This window comes from Colletotrichum abscissum, assembly GCF_030869225.1.
Source record: "Colletotrichum abscissum strain IMI 504890 chromosome Unknown Scaffold_86.1, whole genome shotgun sequence".
In the NCBI taxonomy this organism is placed as follows: Eukaryota; Fungi; Ascomycota; class Sordariomycetes; order Glomerellales; family Glomerellaceae; genus Colletotrichum; species Colletotrichum abscissum.
Genome location: NW_026850532.1, coordinates 41,601 through 59,999, shown reverse-complemented (window position 1 = coordinate 59,999; position 18,399 = coordinate 41,601). Strand labels below are relative to the sequence as shown.

Genomic DNA, 18,399 nt, shown 5'->3' with positions numbered 1-18,399 from the left:
GTCGGCTCTCTGTTCTCAGCCCCGCGCTAAGCTAAGGGACCAGGTAGATGGTGTGGATCAGCCGTTCCTTCTCTTCCTGCTGCTCCTGCTCTTTGCGACTGCGCAGCAGCAAAATCAACCCCAGACAGCCGACCTCCGACCTGACAACCGCAACCGTCCCTCCCCACGTTACCTGACCTTGCCTCCAAACCTTACCCAGCCCAACCCTCCGACCTCCAACATCGTGTGGTTGCATTGATTTTTCTTTGGTCTCTTCTTTTCCCTATTCAACCTTTCTACCCTCACTGAAGTTGCGCAGCTTTTCTGCTGCTCTTCTTCCAGTGAATTTATCCACCTGCAAACACTTACCTCCCGGGCCTTCCGCATTTGCGCGCGGCCATGCTCTAGTAGCTCAAAAAAGCATCATCTTCCACATTGCACTTCACCATGGAGGCTAGGAAGGTAAGCCATGCGCGTTTTTCACAGACTGAATCTTCTCACACAATATGGCATGAAACGGAAAAAACTGACCATGTCGTGATTGCAAAAATACAGGTAGTCGAAAACGTCCAGTGCATCAACGGAGGACTCACCTCGGTCGGTACCTTGCGCTTGACCGATTTCCACCTTGTCTTCTGCGCGCCGCCACCACCTCCCAAGAACCAAACCGCCGACCAAGCCGATAAACCTCCCCCAAAACCTCGAGAATCATGGATCACCTATCCTATTCTATCGCAGTGCATACTCCGACTCATGCCTCCTACTCATGGCATTCACAGCTCTATCCGCATCCGCTGTCGCGACTTCATCTTTGTCACTTTCAACTTTGAGGACAATAACGTTGCTCGAGACGTCTTTGAGTTTGTGAAGCTCAGAACTTGCAAACTAGGCACCATCGAGAGGCTCTTTGCTTTCAGTCACAAGCCCTCCAAGGCCGAGCGACAGATCAATGGCTGGAGCATCTACGACCCCAAAGCCGAGTTCCGGCGCCAGGGCATTAGCGAAAAGTCGTCAGACAAAGGATGGAGAATCACAAACATCAACAAGGACTATACTTTCTGCGACACTTATCCCGCCGTTCTGGTGGTTCCCTCTTGCATCTCAGACAACGTTTTGAAATACGCCAAGGAGTATCGTTCCAGACACAGAATTCCCGCCCTGAGTTACATCCACGCAGACAACAACTGCACTATTACCCGCAGCTCGCAACCTCTTTCAGGCATTACCAGGAAGAACAATGTGCAGGACGAGAAGCTGGTCTTGGCTTCATTTGCGCCTATCATGCCCCGAAGCAGCATTGATCAAGACCAGCCTCCTCGCCTGAGCCAGTCAGATATCTCTGAAAAGTCGTCCACAGATGGAGAGCTCTCTGAGCAGATTGTCGCAGACGATGAGCCCAAGATGTTTGATGAAAACGGCAAACGCCTCATCTATGGTGCCCAACAAGCCAACATGATTGTCGACGCCAGACCTACTGTGAATGCCATGGTCAATCAGATTGGAGGAATGGGCTCAGAGCCCATGGACCGCTACCCAGGTGCCAAGAAAGCCTTCATGAACATTGAGAACATCCATGTGATGAGGAAGTCGTTGGAGAGTGTTATGCTTTGTCTCAAGGATGCCGACCTGTCTCCTTTGTCTCCTGACCAGAACGCGTTGGCTGCCACCAACTGGCTGAAACACACGCAAGCTGTTTTGAATGGAGCCGATATTGTCGCCAAGCAAGTATGGTTGAAGCAGTCGCACGTCCTCATTCACTGCTCCGATGGCTGGGACCGGACCAGTCAGCTTAGTGCTCTTGCACAGATCATGCTGGACCCTTTCTTCCGAACTATCGAAGGGTTCATTGTTCTTGTCGAGAAGGACTGGCTTGCCTTTGGCCATATGTTTAGGCTTCGATGTGGCCACTTGAACCACGAGGACAACTTCAAGGTCCAGAACGACTCGATGGCAGGCTCAACCATCCAGCCTGGAGAGAATGACGGCCGCGCAGATGCCTTCCAGAATGTCTTCACTGGTGCCAGGCAGCTGTTCAATCCCAGCAAGGAGGACAAGGCTGAACTCGATGCCATTACCGAAGGCTCTACCGGAAAAGTCGCAAAAGACGAGGCTACTGTTCCTAAGATGGTCAGCCCTGTGTTCCACCAATTTGTGGACTGCGTCTATCAGCTTCTCCGCCAGAACCCGACCAAGTTTGAGTTCAATGAGAGATTCCTTCGTCGACTGATCTATCATCTCTACTCCTGTCAATATGGCACCTTCCTCTACAACTCCGAGAAACAGAGACACGAGGCTCGTGCCTCTGAGCGCACTTCTTCGGTCTGGGACTACTTCTTGTCCCGCAAGCCAGAGTTTACCAACAAGGACTATGATCCGACCTTCGATGAGTATGTTAAGGGCCGCAGCCGTATCATAGTGCCAGATATGACCAACATCCGCTGGTGGCACCAACTCTTCAATCGGACCGACGAGGAGATGAATTCGCACCTCAACGCCGTAGCGACCGCTGCAGCCAACAGAGCTACAGCCATGAACGAACTGCACCCAACTACGGAGGATTCTTACGCGAATAGCCAGCCTGGTACCCCGCCCCAATCCACCGCAAGCCCCAAGCCGCCTTCTCTCCCTACCAGCCAGTCGGTTCTGGGAGGTGTAGAGAACACGCACACTACTTTGACGCCCAATTATCAAGAGCGACAGGCCCCGGTTCTCCGTCGAAGTGTGTCGGCCGAGAACTCCAATGCCTTCAGTGCAGTAAGAGATGGAATCGCTGGCTTGAACATTGGCAAAAACGTCAGCGGAATGCTGAACAATCTGGCCGGACGTAACGCCAGTCCTGCTTCCACTTCGAGGGTTACAAGTCGCAGCGAGCAAGAGCTCCGGGAGATGACATAGGGCGTCATGTTCGAACGAATGCACGACGCGCCGTATACCGTCGAGGTGACTAGTGCTACAATGAAACTCGACGCCGAGCTCTTTTACCAGGAGAATTGGGCTGACTCAACTTATACGTTGAGCAACTGGGGCGATTCAACAATCTGGGAATGGGGTACTAAAGCCGCCGCCAACGTCGCCAACTTGAGCAACGACTGGTCAAACTTGACCGATGGCTTGGCCGAGGACACCCCTCATGGAGATACTTGCGCTGACAATATCGCCCGCGATGATGATGATGACGATGGCGTCTGTGTCACTGGAGATGCGTCAACCGACCTTGACGCCGGTTCCGACGCGTCCTCGGTTCATTCTCTCGATAGTGTCTCGACGGGGGATGTTGCCGACGTTGGCAACTTCGTTTTGGTGAACACGAGCACGGAGGCCGTGTCTGCCGAGAACGGCGGATCTGTGACTCCCAGCCACTAGCCGCAGAAGACTTCCTAGTTCAACATTTCAGGAGTTTAGCATGTACTTGCTGCATTTTCACCGCACAACTACGAAGGGCACGAAAGAAATGGGGTCTCTCAGCGAACGCAATTCCAACACGTTTGCCTTGGAGGGGACGAACTGATTTACGGCTCTTCATGACAGCGAGCCGGAGTTTTGTACAAGTATTACGACTTTTTGCTTCTTTTTTTTCTTTTTTTGACGCATTCACCCCTTTTTCTCTCGACGTTCGTCGTGCTGGATACACAGCAATTCTTCTTCACCTTGCTCTGTTTTCCGGCGTCCAAGAGGTATGATTGCGTTCAAGACTGGTAGAGGGAGGGTTCAAATCGGGATCAGGGGATGAAACGGATTCGTTCATACAGCAGCAACGCGGTTTGGAAGGGCAGGGGGGGCAAGAGAAAAGTTTGCGTGAATGGACATACGCACAGGGAGACACGAGAGCAAGACAGAAAACGAGAGACGAGAGATGGGAGAGAGGTGGAGAGGCTTTGGGGTCCGTCGTATAGATCCACTTGGATTTTCGAACTCCTGTGTACTCTCGATTCCATAATTCTAATCAGTCTTAAGTTAACCTTTGCTCCCATAATGATGTGCGCGATAACATGCAGCGGTCGCCAGGCGCGTGCGGCATATCAAACTATCATGGCTTGTAAGAAACCTACCCTCGGCACTCAGTAGGTAGGTCACGACGGGTTTCTCTTTTTGTTTGATCTTTTTTTGTTATTCTTGGGTGCCCGTTGCCTCATCTAGCTCGCCTAGTGTAAAGAACAAAGTCTATATCCGACCGCCTTACGTCTAGCAAAGCCTTTTTTTACGTTTTTAGAAAACTATCCGAAGCCATTGATCATGTCCGTATCCCATCATGCTTCATCAACTACAAGAAGACCTCGAGGTTGATCTCGAGGGTGCTCACAGGGTATCTGTCGTCAACGTTAGCATCCAATGGTCATTTACCGTAATTAGAGAGGGAAAGAGGGAGGGGGGCTGTTTAATTTTACCTCAAGTCAAACTTCTCCAACACAGTAGGGTGCAAGATGCCGAACTCGCCGATGCGCGCCTCCTTGCCACCCAGACGCAGGTAGATGGCAGCCGCGTGGCCAGCGAAGAAAGTGGCCTCGTCAATCTCCTCGATCCAGTAGCCGTCAGGCTTGCTGGGGTTCTCAACGACCTTGAAGTCAACGCTCTTGCCTGCCTTCAGTCCCTCGTCATGAGTGAGGAAAGCTGTACGGAGCATCAAGAGAACACGGTCCAGAAGACCGTGAACAACCTCGAAACCACTGGTCTTACCATACCAGGCAGCAGCGAAGTGGCGCTCATTGCGAGCCTTGCGCTCCAGAGACTCGTCCTTGAAGACGACGTCAGCTGACTCAAAGATCTTGATGGGGACGCTGTGCTTCTTGTTCTCGCGGATGGTCTTGAGAAGACCAGGGACCAGGGATGTCCGCACAACCTGGTACTCGGCAGTCTTGGGGTTGGCAAGCTTGACAGCAGTCTTGCCGTCATCCTTGCGGTTCAGCCAGCCGAAGTTCTCGTCGTGACTGCACAGAATCAGAGGCATTACTTCGCTCCAGCCAGACATGGCGGCCTCTGTCCGCACAATATCAGCGAGCTTATTGATCATGAGAGGCGCTCCAATGGTAGCGCTCTTGTTGGGAGAAGACCTAGGGAGGTTGTTGTAGCCGTAGCAGATAGCCAGGTCCTCCATGACGTCGCATTGGTGGAGCACATCGGCACGGGTGACAGGGATTGACACGCTGAGAAGGTTGCTGTCCTTGTCGGAGGGCTTGGCGATGTACGCCATCTTGTTCAGGAGCTGGCACATCTTCTCGGGTGTTTCGCTAAGGCCAGTGCAAGCGTTGAGGTAGTCAATCTCAACATCGATCGTGCGGGGGGCGAGGGTTGGTGTCGTTCTTGATGCGCCGTTGTGCTCGGAAACGATCTTGACGGGCTCAACGGTGAAGGGCTCGGAGCAGTACTGCGAGAACATTGTAACCATCATGTCGCAGACAATATCGAGCTTGGTGGCGTCCGTTGCTGTCATCTCGATGAAGACGTTCTTGGTGTTGACGGTGATCTTAGAGTGGTCGCCGTTGATGATGGGCGGCAGCGAGCAGACAGTCCGGTTCTTGTCGTAGATGACGGGGTAGACGGGAGAGTCCTTGATAATGTGCAGGTACCTGCCGAGATGCTTGTCACTCTCGTAGAACTGCATCAGCTCCTCGCCGTCCATCTCCTTGGTCTGGTTCAGGGGCTTGAACTTGATGTCCTTGGCCGGCAGGGCCTCGTATGTGAAGGGGCCTTCTATCGTGTCGAGGTCGTGAGTTCCGATGGCCACCAATGTTCTCTGTCTCGCCAAGTTCATGTGCAGCTTGTCCTGGAGGCCGATGAAGGAGTCGTAGCTCTCTTGGGTGAACTTGATGTTTCTAAGAATGGCACCAGCAACGAGGGGTCGGATTTTGCTGGTGTCCTGGGCGACGGTAATGACGGAGGCTTCGGGGTTCTTGGGTTCTACGACCTTGTAGTTGGGTGCCGCAACCTTCTCTCTGAAGATGTTGAGCATGAGTGCGATACCCTCGAAGCACAGCATGTCGTATCGGTTGGCGGGGATCTCGATCTTCAGCTGGGGCGGCTCCTGCACGCCATTGACAATCGGTCGGTCGTCATTCTCGGTGTCCTCGTCGAGCTCGATACCGAATTCGAAGCACAAGTCTTCGAACTCTTGGGTGGTGAAGCTGTGCGGGCGACGATCAGCAAGAGGCAGTATAGGGATGGCGGGGTCAAGATGTCTAGATCGGGGCGAACGGTGCCAGCACGGCGCAACTCACTTTTGGCCTAGGGCCTTGTACAGATCGTACTTGTTGACGGATATGGTAGGCATGGTGAGAATTGGCGAGAGTCTCTCGAGGGTGCAGAGGTCTGTCTGGCGTCAGGGGCAAGAGAGGATTCAAGCAATGGTCAATTTCCGTCTCCAATATAGCCTTGAGTCACAGAAATTTTGGGGATACTCGGAGGTGAAGCAACTGCATGCACGCATGGAAGGTTCGCCGGGGCGGGATGAAGTTGCTGCTTTAAGAGGTCAGTGGGAGTCATTTCGACTTCATCGCAGCCATTGGAGGGGCTGCGGGGTTGAGGGGCAGCAAAAGCAGCGGTCGCACTCGGCATCTCAATTTTCCAGGGTCCGATGTCAGAGAGTGGTCCGTGTCAACCGACACCGGGACGGGTAGCAGCGCAGCACAACGCAACCCAGCGCAGGCAGGAGAAATGGAAGCCATAAATCAACATATTCCTCTTCGGTGCAGGCCCATCGACAGCTGGCGGCCAGTGCACACAGCCGTGCGCATATTCCAGCCACGACATGCTTCGCCGCTGGTGGAAGGTGGCAGGGACACCTGAGCTGTTTGCTGGTAACGGGAAAGTTTGGCAGATGCCTCACTGACAGCTCGTAGCTACCCACGGCGGTGACTAAAGGTACGGTAAGGTATCTCACCACCTTACCTAGGTGCTGGCCAAAATGCGCGCGGAGCAGAAAATGCTGGATTCCGATTCATTGCCTCAATCACATTCATGCGTTTCCGAATACCCAGACTCGGGACAACGTTAAATATGATGTAGCTGTCCCATAACCCCTCCCCTCCATGAAGGTAGTGCATACTAAGTACCTACCTATGATCAGGTAGCTTAGCTGCAGGCTGATGACCCCTCCTCGGCCGGTCACCTGGGAGACATCTCACCAGGCCAAGAAGGTATGAAGCTGGACTTGAAAGTTGGCATGTCTCAAGCACAAGGTAGTTAGAAGTGCTACCTATGGTGCTTATTGTGTTAGCTATAGAGGGCATAGAAAATTCCAAGGAACGTGAGGACGTTGGAGGAGCGATACGTCAGTTAGTACCGAACCTGTGCTGCAAGTCCGCTTTTCAGCTGCTACGAAGATGCGGCAGCAAACGACAAGCAGCAGCCCCTCACCAGAAGAAAGGAAAGAGCACCTCCTCCTGGCTCCTGCACCCCTGCCTTACGACATCCACCACCAAGAAGTTACGGGTACGTACCTTCCCTCTGTCAGACCTTGCCCGAGGCGGTCACAGATACAGGCTCTCGTAGGCGCCTAGAAATGCTGTTGCCCATCACCGAACGACTAAGGTGGCCACCGCAGCTGATAATTTAGGTGCGGTAAGGTAGCCCATTTCTGGTCGGGTGGGACAGCACCTGGAGCAGAAGCGAAAGACGAACCTCAGAAACAGCACGTCAAACTTCCCTTCCCATGCCTCGTGCTTCCACTATCTATCTCAAATCAACACCCGGCCACGCTCTCCTCCACCACTGCCACACGAACTTCACCACGACAACTAGCTGTGCCTTTCGCCAACCTGACGTCGGATCGTTGGCATGGTCTGCATGCTCGCAACCTCCTGATAACATCTGCCATACCACTATCCTGGTTGCGTCGTCTCAGATTTTAGAGCCCCCCCAATCCCACAACGACCGCCGCTCGCCCTCAACCAACCCATTGCATCACCCGCACGCGATCCACTCCGATCGCTCACAACCACGACGTCGACTCTCCTGAACATCATCCGACCCTCCCATCGATAAACGCGCCTGCGCAACCTCGCTCGCCATGGCAGACGCGCCGAATACCCAGGACGAGCTCTACCCCATCGCCGTCCTCATCGACGAGCTAAAGGTATGGCGGTGACTCTGCCTGTCTAGCCCAACTCCGACGTCAGCCTTCAGCCGCCAGCGCACAACACATTGCTAACCCTTTCGCGATCCAGCACGACGATGTCCTCCTGCGTCTCAATGCCATTCACCGCCTCTCCACCATCGCCCTCGCCCTAGGCGCCGAGCGCACGCGTGAGGAATTGATTCCCTTCCTCGACGGTATGTCTTGCGCATCCATCCCTATGTGAGCCAATATCTAAACTTTCAACCAGAGTCCGTTGAGGACGAGGATGAGGTGCTAGTCGCTCTCAGCGGCGAGCTGGGCAACTTCATCGAGTATGTCGGAGGCGCCCAATGGGGCCATGTCCTCCTCTCCCCCCTCGAGAACCTCGCTGCCATCGAGGAACCCGTCGTGCGGGACAAGGTAGCTATTGCCCCCTGCTCCACCCACCAGTCACATCGCCTAATCAAAGCAGGCCGTCGAGTCCCTCAACAAGATCTGCGAGGAGCTGTCCTCCCAGCAAGTCGAAGAATACTTCATCCCCTTGACCATCCGACTTTCAAAAGCAGACTGGTTCACCTCCAAGGTGTCTGGCTGCGGTCTCTACACATCGCCCTACAAGAAGGTGTCCCCGGGCATTCAAGAAGATCTCCGAAAGCAGTTTGGACAGCTTGTCCACGATGAGACACCCATGGTCAGACGCCAGGCTGCCACCAACCTGGCAAAGTTCGTCAAGGAGATGCCGGCCGCTATCGTTGTCGAAGAGATGATACCCCTTTTCCAGCACCTCGCCCAGGACGACCAGGACAGCGTCCGCCTACTTACCGTCGAGATCCTCATTTCCATCGCCGAGGTCGTACCCAAGGAGCAGCAGTCGAGTCACGGCGTTCTCCTCACTTCTCTGCGAAACCTGATCGAGGACAAGAGCTGGAGGGTTCGGTACATGATTGCAGACAGATTCGAGAAGGTTGGCAGGAATGAATACGCTCGTAGGGAGGGCCACGCTAATGCGCAAACAGATTTCCAAGGCTGTCGATGAGGAGGTCGTTTCAAGGGATCTGGTGCCATCTTTCGTGAAGCTCCTCAAGGACAACGAGGCAGAAGTCCGGACTGCGATTGCTGGACAAATACCAGGATTCTGTGCGCTTGTGGACCGCACTGTCCTTCTGAATGATATCATGAGCAGCGTGGAGGATCTCGTTTCCGACACCTCCCAGCATGTCAGAGCTGCTCTCGGTACCCAGATCAGCGGTCTCGCACCCATCTTGGGAAAGCAAGAGTAGGTTCTATGAAGGCTACACTTCCGCCACAAGCGACTAATTCGTCACAGAACTATCGACCACCTTCTGCCCATGTTCTTGCAAATGCTGAAGGACGAGTTCCCCGAAGTTCGCCTCCACATTATTTCCAAGCTTGAACTCGTCAACCAGGGTATGTGCTAGCTTCTGAAACAAAAGCATCTTACTAACCCCTCTGCAGTCATCGGAATCGACTTGCTCTCCCAGTCTCTTTTACCCGCCATTGTGCAGCTTGCTGAGGACAAGCAGTGGCGTGTGAGACTGGCCATCATCGAGTACATTCCTCTTCTTGCCAGCCAGCTTGGAGTTAAGTTCTTCGATGAGAAGCTGAGCAACCTCTGCATGAGCTGGTTGGGCGATACCGTCTTCTCGATCCGCGAGGCGGCGACGCACAACCTGAAGAAGCTTACAGAGGTCTTTGGAGTCGAGTGGGCGAGCGAGGCGATCATTCCCAAGGTTATGGCCATGGGCAACCACCCCAACTACCTCTACCGAATGACAACCGCCTTTGCCATCACCGTAAGTTGAGGTCTTCACCTCTATGGTACCAGAGATGCTAATGATTTCAGACCCTTGCTTCTGTTGTGAGCCTTGATGTCATTGCTGACAAGATCCTGCCCATGTTGGACAAGCTCGTTGACGATGAGATCCCCAACATTCGCTTCAACGTCGCCAAGACATATGGCGTTCTGATTGACGTCCTCCGCCGTTTGCCTGAAGAAGGCACGATTTACTCCCTGGAGAAGGAGGGTGGCAGCTTCACCGCGTCTCCCAGAGGCATGGAACTGATCCAAACACGCGTCATTCCTAAGCTCGAGAAGCTGCAGAAGGACGACGACGTCGACGTGCGGTACTTTGCGACAACGTCTGCGAACCAAGTGTCTGGACCTTCTTCTGGCGAACCTATGAATACATCACCATAGATGAGAGACGTAATGAAGCAATTCCCAATCTTTTTATCAGGACCGTCCCAAGACTCTTACCTTGCATGCTTCGACCAAACGCTACATGGTGCTGGGTGCTACTCCGGTTCCCCTGTCAGGCTTTACAGAAAAAGAAGAAGACTAACTAGACAGAGAGAGGCGAGGTTTTCACTGGTGGTTAACGTTAGGAGAGATATCTCCAGGGGCATGGAAGCGACCATAGATGGGGCACAATGGAGGACGTGCATGGTGGAGTATAGGTGACGTTGCCTGACATTCCCCCATTAAAGAAACACATTGTATGATACACCAGCAGCCGTCAGAGAAACGAGATGCAATAACGAAGAATGTTATCTAGTACCGTCGTGACCGACGTTCTTTTGCGGGGTATCTTGAAGGTCTTGTCATTCGTCTAACTCGTTGCATGATGCTCTACCTTAGCTATGCCTGCCTCTGGAAGCACAAACTGCTGATAGTCTGGCCTTTGGCCCCGCCAAAAGTGAAGCTAGGATAATCCACCTTGCCCACAGCAACAAACTTGCCCGCATCTCCCTCATTCGAAGGGCCCTCGAACCACTTCCTGAGCTCCTCCTCTGTCCAGTTACAGCTCGTGATGAGAAGCAGGCCGCCGGGCTTGACGAGGCGGAGCGCGCGGCCTCTATATCCCTCGCAGATGCGCCTGCCTTGCGCGTCCTTTTCGTCGCTGAGGCAGATTGCGTCAAAGGTGCCCTTGTCGAGGACGACGTCCCAACCGTCTTTTTGGGACCCGTTGAGCACGGTTTCCCAGGGTCCGTTTAGGACATCCCACTCTTCGAATTCTGGCTCTCTGGCGTCTGCCTCGTCGTCTTCGTCCCCGGCGGGTGCGTCGGACATGTCCTCATCCTCCTTGGCGGCAGCTTGCTGTCTCTGCGCCGCGATGCGGCGCGCCAGCTCGACGCTCTGCGGGGCGTAGTCGACGCCGAGGGCGCGGCCGGCCCAGCCCTCGTCGCGGAGGGCGAAGAGGAGGGAGCCGTTGCCGCAGCCGAGGTCGAGGAAGGTGGCGTCGGCTTGGCGGAGGGAGTGGTCGAAGGGGGCGGACTCGGTGAGGTCCTCGAGGTAGGTCAGTAGCTTTGACTCGGCGTCCGAGTCGTCGAACCAGACTGTGCCGCGGTCTTCAGGGTTCTGAGCGTTGTTTGTGAGTTCGGTTGTGTAGAGGGATGCCCAGCTGTTTCAGTGGACCTGTTAGTTGGGGAATGCCCTTGGTGATTTAAGGGGGTTGGGTGTTGAGCGAAAGGGGTATGTCATTCACTCGTGGCGTGGAGGGGCAATGAATTGAGTGACGAACTATTCTTTTGTCCCGAGCTTGGAGGGCTCCAGGTGTGCTGGGGTAGATGCCATTTTGGGTGCCGTTGTTGTCAGAACCGGAGTTCGGGAAGTAGTATGATGGCTTGGTAAAAGGACGAGTTCTTTGTGCCGAGAAAATGGACAATGATCAGCTATCCTTCAACCCGACACTCTAGATCCGAATTTGATGCCATCGCGAAAAGAAGTTTGGCGGGGTGTTGTGCCGTTGTCGACCCGGAGTGGAAGGCGGTGAGGGTCTTTTGGCTGGCGGGTGGGACACACCCCCACTTCTTTGCCTGGTCTCTGTATTGCTTTTGGCTCAGAGGTGCTAGGGATCCTTGCCCTGGCAATGGAGGGGTTGAGTTGGAAAGTTGCTGTAGGGCCAAAGGTTATGGCATCTGGCAGCTCGACATTGGTTGGTAGGATGGGTTTTGGGAGAGCAAGAACCCAAATCCAGATGGCGGTTCTGAGCAAGCTGCGGGGTAGAATTTGATGGGATAGGAGGAGGAAGACGACTGGCTTGCATTTGGTGGATTGATGAAATTGGTTACATGTCACCCGGCTCTTGGGGATAGGTACCTAGTTTTGACCTGTCTCTGCTTTCTCAAAAATGAGACCAGAGGGTAGAAGTACAGAGATAGGACAGCGGGAGCATTGACGTTTCCAAAATAGTTGGTGCGGTGCCAATGGTAGAACATACACCAGACAAGCTACTGCACCCACACGAGCCTCTCTCCCTCCTCCTCTCAGTCTCAGTCTCCCATGCCTGCAAATACTTTCGCAGCGAGGAAATGCAAAACCGTTTCGATGGCAATGGTACCCACGTCCGTCGAGGGAGTAGAGAAGCACAGATTACATATAAGCTGAGAAATAACGCACAGCTGGTAAGTGATGACTTCTCTGGATGGGAGCAGAGAGAGGGGTCTGTGTTTTACTAAACCCATTTGCCTGGTGACCCAAGTACCTCCTACACCAGGCGACGACATCGCCACCCATGTGTTTGCTCGTTGTGATACTTTTCGTCTCAAATGTTTTATTGTGCAAAGAGCACGACCGCGCCCTGCTGACAAGAGAGGAGGGGGTTTGGGGAAGGGGGGAGAGAGGAGAAAGGTGACGTTTCGTCTGGTGTCGTGAGGTTCGTTCATATACAGACACACAGCGCACGCTGACACCGTAACAACCCGTCGCCCTCTTTTTCTTCATCCACTCGTTCTCCTCCTTTCTTTGGCGTATCGCCAGACTCATACTGGTGACTTCTTTTGCCTTCCAAAATCAGTTAATTAGAGTCAGCTCTCGATGCTCGCTCTATCACGAATCGAATAGGATAATCATTAATCGACAACCTGACAGACTCCTGCCATCTATCGAATAGAAACGGGAGCCATAATGTATAAGTTTCACCTCCTCCTCAGCTTCGCCCTCTTCCTCTTCCTAGCTCTCAGCGCAAGCGGCGCCGTTGCTGCGGCACACCATATCGACCGCCGGCAGGTTCATCTTGGAGCGCGACAGACTCCGGGCCAGGAAGAGACCAGAACCAGAGGAGTAAGTCTTTCGTAAAACGACGCGAGCAAACCTATCGTCAAGTCGTTCTTTAGTGGCTGATGACGATATGAAATAGACTTGTACGCAGATGAGCAACAAATGTAACTTGACAGGGCGAGATGCCCAGGTCTGCCCGGCGGACTACAACAGAGTCAGTCACCTACCTTGACGTCACGGGTGCGAAAAGACCTCCAGTCGCACGAGCTAACATTAGCCCCCAGTGTCCCTTCGACGGCGCATCGTGTGTCCTGATTGAGCCAAAAGGGGATTCCAGCCGCAAGCCTGAGGTGCGTTGCGGCTATCTGGGCAGTACACGTTCGTGAATCAGGAATGGGATGGTTGTGAGAAACGGCAAGAAAGCAAGCAACTTGTGAAGGTACCCTGGAGACTATCTAGGCTCTCCGTTTTCAGTAGAGAGCAGACATCCAAGTGTTCCTTCTGGTATGAATGTGAATCTTCAGTCATGAATTCCGCCCCTTTCCATCCGCATTGTTGATGGTTGACTCCTGTCCCCTTCCTTCTGGCCAAGACTCTTCAACCAGTCTAGACCTCTTTCCATGCTCGTAACGCAGCAAATTCGATTGGATATACCGCTCATCTACATGGACTGCCGCCAGGTAACCAAAGCATCTTTCTTCGCACTCGGCTTATCTTGAACACGCTCAAAGTGCCCAAACAGTCGCCTTGACAAGAACCTGGCGACCACGAACTTCCACTACCGGGAAGCCCGCAAGTCTCACCGTGCTGTTGTCCTTAGGGGGAAGAGCTGAAGGAAGGGCGGTATCAGTACTTGTGCCAACGATTGACGACGCAGTGCTGCCCTTGCGGCCCGCCTGCGGTCCACCGCTGAGTATATTTGTGAACATACCGCTCTTGGTCTTGTCCGCCCGTTGGTTCTTGCCGCTCTTGTCCTTATCGCCTTCATCGGCCTCTGCTTCGCCCTCCGCTTTTTGAATTTCCAAAGGTGGAAGCGGCGTCTTCTCGACATCCATGATGTTCAGTTGAATTGGGTCTCCAGGTAGGGGATAGTTAATTGCGACATCTCTGCTCTCTAGCGGCAGGTTGGCTGCGATGCCAACGGCCAATTCAACAATCATGGACGCGCTGCCGTCCACTCCAGCTGGCGGCGGGTCTGTCATGTACTGGAAAAGTGTCGCCGTGAGGTTCGATGTGCACATCCGAGTAAAGTCCGCCCTGTTGTCTGCACTCTCCGGGGAGTTGAGAACTCTCTGCAGACCCTCAAGGGTAGCCATTCGCCAGCTCACGACCTTATTTGTCAATGCATCGAACTCTTCTTGGCTGCTCATCGTGTACGAGAAACGGCGGATGTTGAGCTCAATCTCCTTCAGCTGCCGGCTGAGCTCGAAGTTGAGGCCGGGATGGAAGCACTTGTTGAAGATCTCTTCTACAATCCACCTAGTAATGACGGCACGACCAACGGCTGTCATCTCCTGTTTTCCGGTCTTAAGAGCATCAATGCTGACGAACATGTCTAACCACTGCGGTACTGTACGCCAATCTTTTCTGATATTGAATGACAGATTGTTGATAGCACCATTCAGACGGCTGAATCTCGTTATATACTCGCTGTCGTCGAGGGCAGTCCGCGACTGTGACATTCGCTGGTTGGCGACTGCATTTTGCAGCACCTCAATTTGAGAGTTGAGGTTATCGATCTGGGTCTTGCCGTCAAAGTACAACCGCTTAACATTCTTATACTTAGTTACTGTGATTTGTTAGCACACTTCCAACACAGCAATCATGTCCTCCTTACGAAGCTCCTTGAATTTGTCGGGATCTGTGCCGTCGCGATCGGGGTTGGAGGGCTGTGGGCTGTTCCGGCCTTGCTCTCCGGTGGCGCCTTCAAACTGCCGCGAGTCTGCAGCACCGCCTGGTCGGAAGGCAGCGTTGGCGCTGCCAGTGGTGGGAGGCATGGTCTGGCTTTGTCTGTAACCGGGAGGGCCTGCAGATGCGTCGACCTGACTGCGCAATGCCTTCTCTGTCTCTTGGGATCGTCTGTTCGGGGGAGGGCCGCCAGAGGGAGGGGCCATATTCTGCTGCTGCGACTGCTGCTGCTGGGCTTGAGGTCCTCCTTGCTGGGCAGGGGGAAGTGTTGGTGGCAGCGGGCTGTCTGTGGTCTGTACGGCGTACCTCACTGCGGGGGAGGTTTGGCTGGAATGTACGTTTGCCGACAGAGCGTCTGAATCAGTGATGGGTGATTCATGCGACAACTGGGAAACAGTCTCGGGGTTTTGATGCGAACCGGCACCCAAGTGACTAGTATAGATCGTGGGTGGTCCAGCTTGGTACTGACCAGGCTGCTGGTTGGAGTATTGTTGCTGGTACTGCTGCTGTGAGGGGTCGTAAGCAGGCTGCTGACCGTGTTGGTGCTGTTCCTGTACGGTCGGGATCTGCTGTGGCTGGCGATCTCCGTAGTCGGCTTCTTCGTAGGGGGTATTGTCGAAGTCGGTCGGGACGTAGCGAATGGAGTTGCGATTGGAATCGGGGTTCTGTAGACGAGGGTCTCTGTTAGGGTCTTGTGCAAATTGGTGATGCTCGGTCTCGCCGACGCCCTGTAAGGAAGAAGGTTGTTGATGAGGTGCCGTAAGCGGCCAGTCGACAGATTGTTGGTCCAAGGACTGCTGAGACGGCTGCGGGGACAAAGTAATTCTTGCGGGTGGTGGGTTGCTCACTCTTTTGGACGGTCGGCGAGCAAGACCACCGGTGTTATCGTAGGAACTTGGCGGGGTAGGTTGGGGGGGCGGGGTGTTGTGATGATCGCGGCCCGATCCGCCCAAAATGTTCCTGAGCAGCTTTCGTGCAGATCGCTTTTCGGGGACGGGGGCGGGTTGCTGTTGCGGAAGAGGTGAGGTTGCTTGAGTTTGAGCGGAGGCGGGAGCAGATGAGGTGCTGTTGACGGAAGTTCTGAGGTTGTCGACGGAGCTAGATGCAGCACCGGTTTTGGCGTTATTGGAGTAGGGGGCCACGCCGGGCGGGTAGCGCTGTGACTGGGAGCGGGAGACGGAGTCGGTGTAATCCTGCTGACTCCTCTGGCGCAAATCAGCTATGGGTGGATTGTGGTGCTGCAACAGGAGGGAGTTGCGCGAGGTTGAGGCAGGAGGATGGTAATCGTGGGGCTGTTGCAGTGGAGATGGCCCTTGCTGCCCTTGCTGGTGTTGTTGTTGAAGGAGTTGTTGCTGCTGCTGTTGTTGTTGGAGCTGATGTTGTTGATGAGCTGCCAGCTGGTTTGGGTGGATGTCAAAGGATTCGCTGGAGCTGAAGGCGGTCGACGAGGCTGAATGGGGGGTAATTTGATTGAGACTATTAGCGCCGGCGGCGTTGTTGGCCGTGGTTGTGCCAGAGCCTGCACTCAAGGCAGGAGCGAGGGAGGAGGAGTGAGAGTGAGATGAGGAGGAAGGAGCACCGGCGGCACCAGCAGGGCCGGAAGGACCAGGCGTGGGATGCGATGCCGCTGAACCTCCTAAACCTGAACCTGAGCCTGAGCCAGATCCAGCAGCAACCTCTCCGCCCGGATCAACAAGTGCTTGCTGCGAGCGGTTGTGGTGCCTTCCAATGCGACCGAAGGCCGGCATTATAACACTGTGATGTCGTGGTGCGCAGCCGCCGCAGTCCAACCTGGCTTCTTTTTTTTTGTTTATTGGCCTTTTTTCTTGTTCCCTTGTTGCTTGTTTGGGACGCTTGCCCTCCACTAGAACACTGCGGGTAAAGAGGGTAGCAAGCAGATCGATCGTCCTAGGTATGCCAAACGGCACAGCCCTTGGGTTGACTGACTGAACAGACTGAAAATGAGAGAAAGCAGAGACGGACAGATACACAAGACCGGATGGTGGACCGAACGCGCAGCTTTGCTTGCTTGCTTCCGGGGGTACGCAGCAACGTAGCGGGACAGGCTTCGCTTCAGCTCAGCTTGGCTCAGTCAAATGTCGGTTCGAATCTTGTCTGTCCGTCGATGTGCAAGGTCGAGATGCAGTGGCAGAAGCAATGACAGCTAGCAACCAGCGGCAAGCAAGAAAGGGAAGCAAGAGGATGGCAAGACGAGAGATTGATCAGCCCGTCCTGCTGGTCCCTGTTCCTATTTTTTGCGCGCCTGCGCCTGCGCCTGCGGTTCTGCGTCTGCGAGACCCTGTCTGTCCACTTCTCATCCAAGTTCAATCTAACCTACGTGTGCAGGTGCCCGCCAAAGGAAGCACCACCACCAGAGCAACAGGCAGAAGAACAGATGGATTGGTTCGGATTGGCTACCCAACCTGCAGAAGCGGATGCAGCGCTGGGCGACTGGGTCTAGGTCTGGGTTCCTTGGAGGGGCTTCCTTGGGGCTGTGCACAAGTCAACCCAGGTCGCCGTACGGATACTCCTCGCAAGCTGGAGAGCTGGATTCGCTTATGGCTTGATGCTAGGGTGCTGCCGATGGCTGCTTTGATAGAGGCTGTCAGACGCTGTCTGTATGTCCGGCCAGTCCTGGCGTGCAACGCTATCCCGTTCTCGACCAGCAATCGCAGGCCAGAGACGAATAGCTGCGAAAGAGGGTTGAGGGACGCGCAGTCTCCTCCCTCGAGTCTTTCTGTCGAGTTTCTCCTCCGGCTGCCTCTATTACTGGCTGGGGTCACCTCTCTTCAGACGAACAGCGGTTAAGGCTCGATACTCGTGGGGGGCGATGAGCGACACGCTACAGCTGCTGCGGGGGAGGGATCTGGGGTCGTTTGGTGAAACACAGGCTGGTTTCGATCCGCGTCCTCAGGGGTCGTCGTTCGAGGTCTTGTCATCGGCAACCCAAAGATAAAGCCTCGAAAGCCAAGCGCTTGGGTGGCAGAGACAAACGATGAGCGGTTGGACAACGAATTGATGATGACGGGCGAGAGTTCCGGGTTGCTCAATGGTCAGTTGTGGATGTCAACGGTAAATTCGATTCAACCCGATGGAAATTGGGCGGAATGTGGAAGAGGGGGGCGTAATCAGAACGGAGGAGAGAAGGTGAATGGTGTCGTGGTGGGATCCCACGCCAGGATAGGGCTGATCAATTACCTTTTCGCCGGTTGACCTTCTTCTTCCCACTGAGAACGAGCTACGGACACGAGATGTTGCTTCGCGAAACGAATTATCGGATAGGTAATTGGCCATTCAGAGGAAGTCTTGAGAGAGATAAACCGCCAAGGAAATGACACCAGATCCGACATCTTCCTCACTCCGACTCTGAGCTTACTTACATGCAATGTTTGTGTCCGGAGCTCGCGGCAAGCAAGGCAAGCTCAAGGCTAGCAAATGCTTG

General features: G+C 54.2%; 7 protein-coding genes across 7 annotated transcripts; 4 read left to right on the top strand and 3 right to left on the bottom strand.

Annotated features, from left to right (window-relative positions):
* Nucleotides 1-426: 426 nt before the first annotated feature.
* CABS01_16219 (uncharacterized protein) lies at nt 427-3,342 on the top strand (the record flags this gene model as incomplete). Its single annotated transcript, XM_060549550.1, has 3 exons — nt 427-441; nt 535-2,733; nt 2,875-3,342. 3 exons carry the CDS (start codon nt 427-429, stop codon nt 3,340-3,342), a joined length of 2,682 nt encoding a protein of 893 aa, XP_060390077.1.
* An 898-nt stretch (nt 3,343-4,240) lies between these two features.
* Nucleotides 4,241-6,244, bottom strand: CABS01_16218 (phenylalanyl-tRNA synthetase; the record flags this gene model as incomplete). The annotated part of the gene is made up of 3 exons (XM_060549549.1): nt 4,241-4,286; nt 4,365-6,098; nt 6,192-6,244. The coding sequence occupies 3 exons, from the start codon at nt 6,242-6,244 to the stop codon at nt 4,241-4,243; spliced, it is 1,833 nt and encodes a 610-aa protein (XP_060390076.1).
* Nucleotides 6,245-7,981: 1,737 nt separating this feature from the next.
* Nucleotides 7,982-10,247, top strand: CABS01_16217 (uncharacterized protein; the record flags this gene model as incomplete). The annotated part of the gene is made up of 8 exons (XM_060549548.1): nt 7,982-8,047; nt 8,139-8,244; nt 8,298-8,449; nt 8,502-8,993; nt 9,046-9,305; nt 9,357-9,457; nt 9,506-9,843; nt 9,894-10,247. The coding sequence occupies 8 exons, from the start codon at nt 7,982-7,984 to the stop codon at nt 10,245-10,247; spliced, it is 1,869 nt and encodes a 622-aa protein (XP_060390075.1).
* Nucleotides 10,248-10,688: 441 nt separating this feature from the next.
* CABS01_16216 (S-adenosylmethionine-dependent methyltransferase) lies at nt 10,689-11,624 on the bottom strand (the record flags this gene model as incomplete). Its single annotated transcript, XM_060549547.1, has 2 exons — nt 10,689-11,451; nt 11,572-11,624. 2 exons carry the CDS (start codon nt 11,622-11,624, stop codon nt 10,689-10,691), a joined length of 816 nt encoding a protein of 271 aa, XP_060390074.1.
* Nucleotides 11,625-12,956: 1,332 nt separating this feature from the next.
* On the top strand, nt 12,957-13,435 carry CABS01_16215 (uncharacterized protein; the record flags this gene model as incomplete). The annotated part of the gene is made up of 3 exons (XM_060549546.1): nt 12,957-13,112; nt 13,201-13,263; nt 13,334-13,435. The coding sequence occupies 3 exons, from the start codon at nt 12,957-12,959 to the stop codon at nt 13,433-13,435; spliced, it is 321 nt and encodes a 106-aa protein (XP_060390073.1).
* A 339-nt stretch (nt 13,436-13,774) lies between these two features.
* On the bottom strand, nt 13,775-16,705 carry CABS01_16214 (uncharacterized protein; the record flags this gene model as incomplete). The annotated part of the gene is made up of 2 exons (XM_060549545.1): nt 13,775-14,838; nt 14,887-16,705. 2 exons carry the CDS (start codon nt 16,703-16,705, stop codon nt 13,775-13,777), a joined length of 2,883 nt encoding a protein of 960 aa, XP_060390072.1.
* Nucleotides 16,706-17,114: 409 nt separating this feature from the next.
* Nucleotides 17,115-17,765, top strand: CABS01_16213 (uncharacterized protein; the record flags this gene model as incomplete). Its single annotated transcript, XM_060549544.1, has 1 exon — nt 17,115-17,765. The coding sequence occupies one exon, from the start codon at nt 17,115-17,117 to the stop codon at nt 17,763-17,765; it is 651 nt and encodes a 216-aa protein (XP_060390071.1).
* Nucleotides 17,766-18,399: the final 634 nt, after the last annotated feature.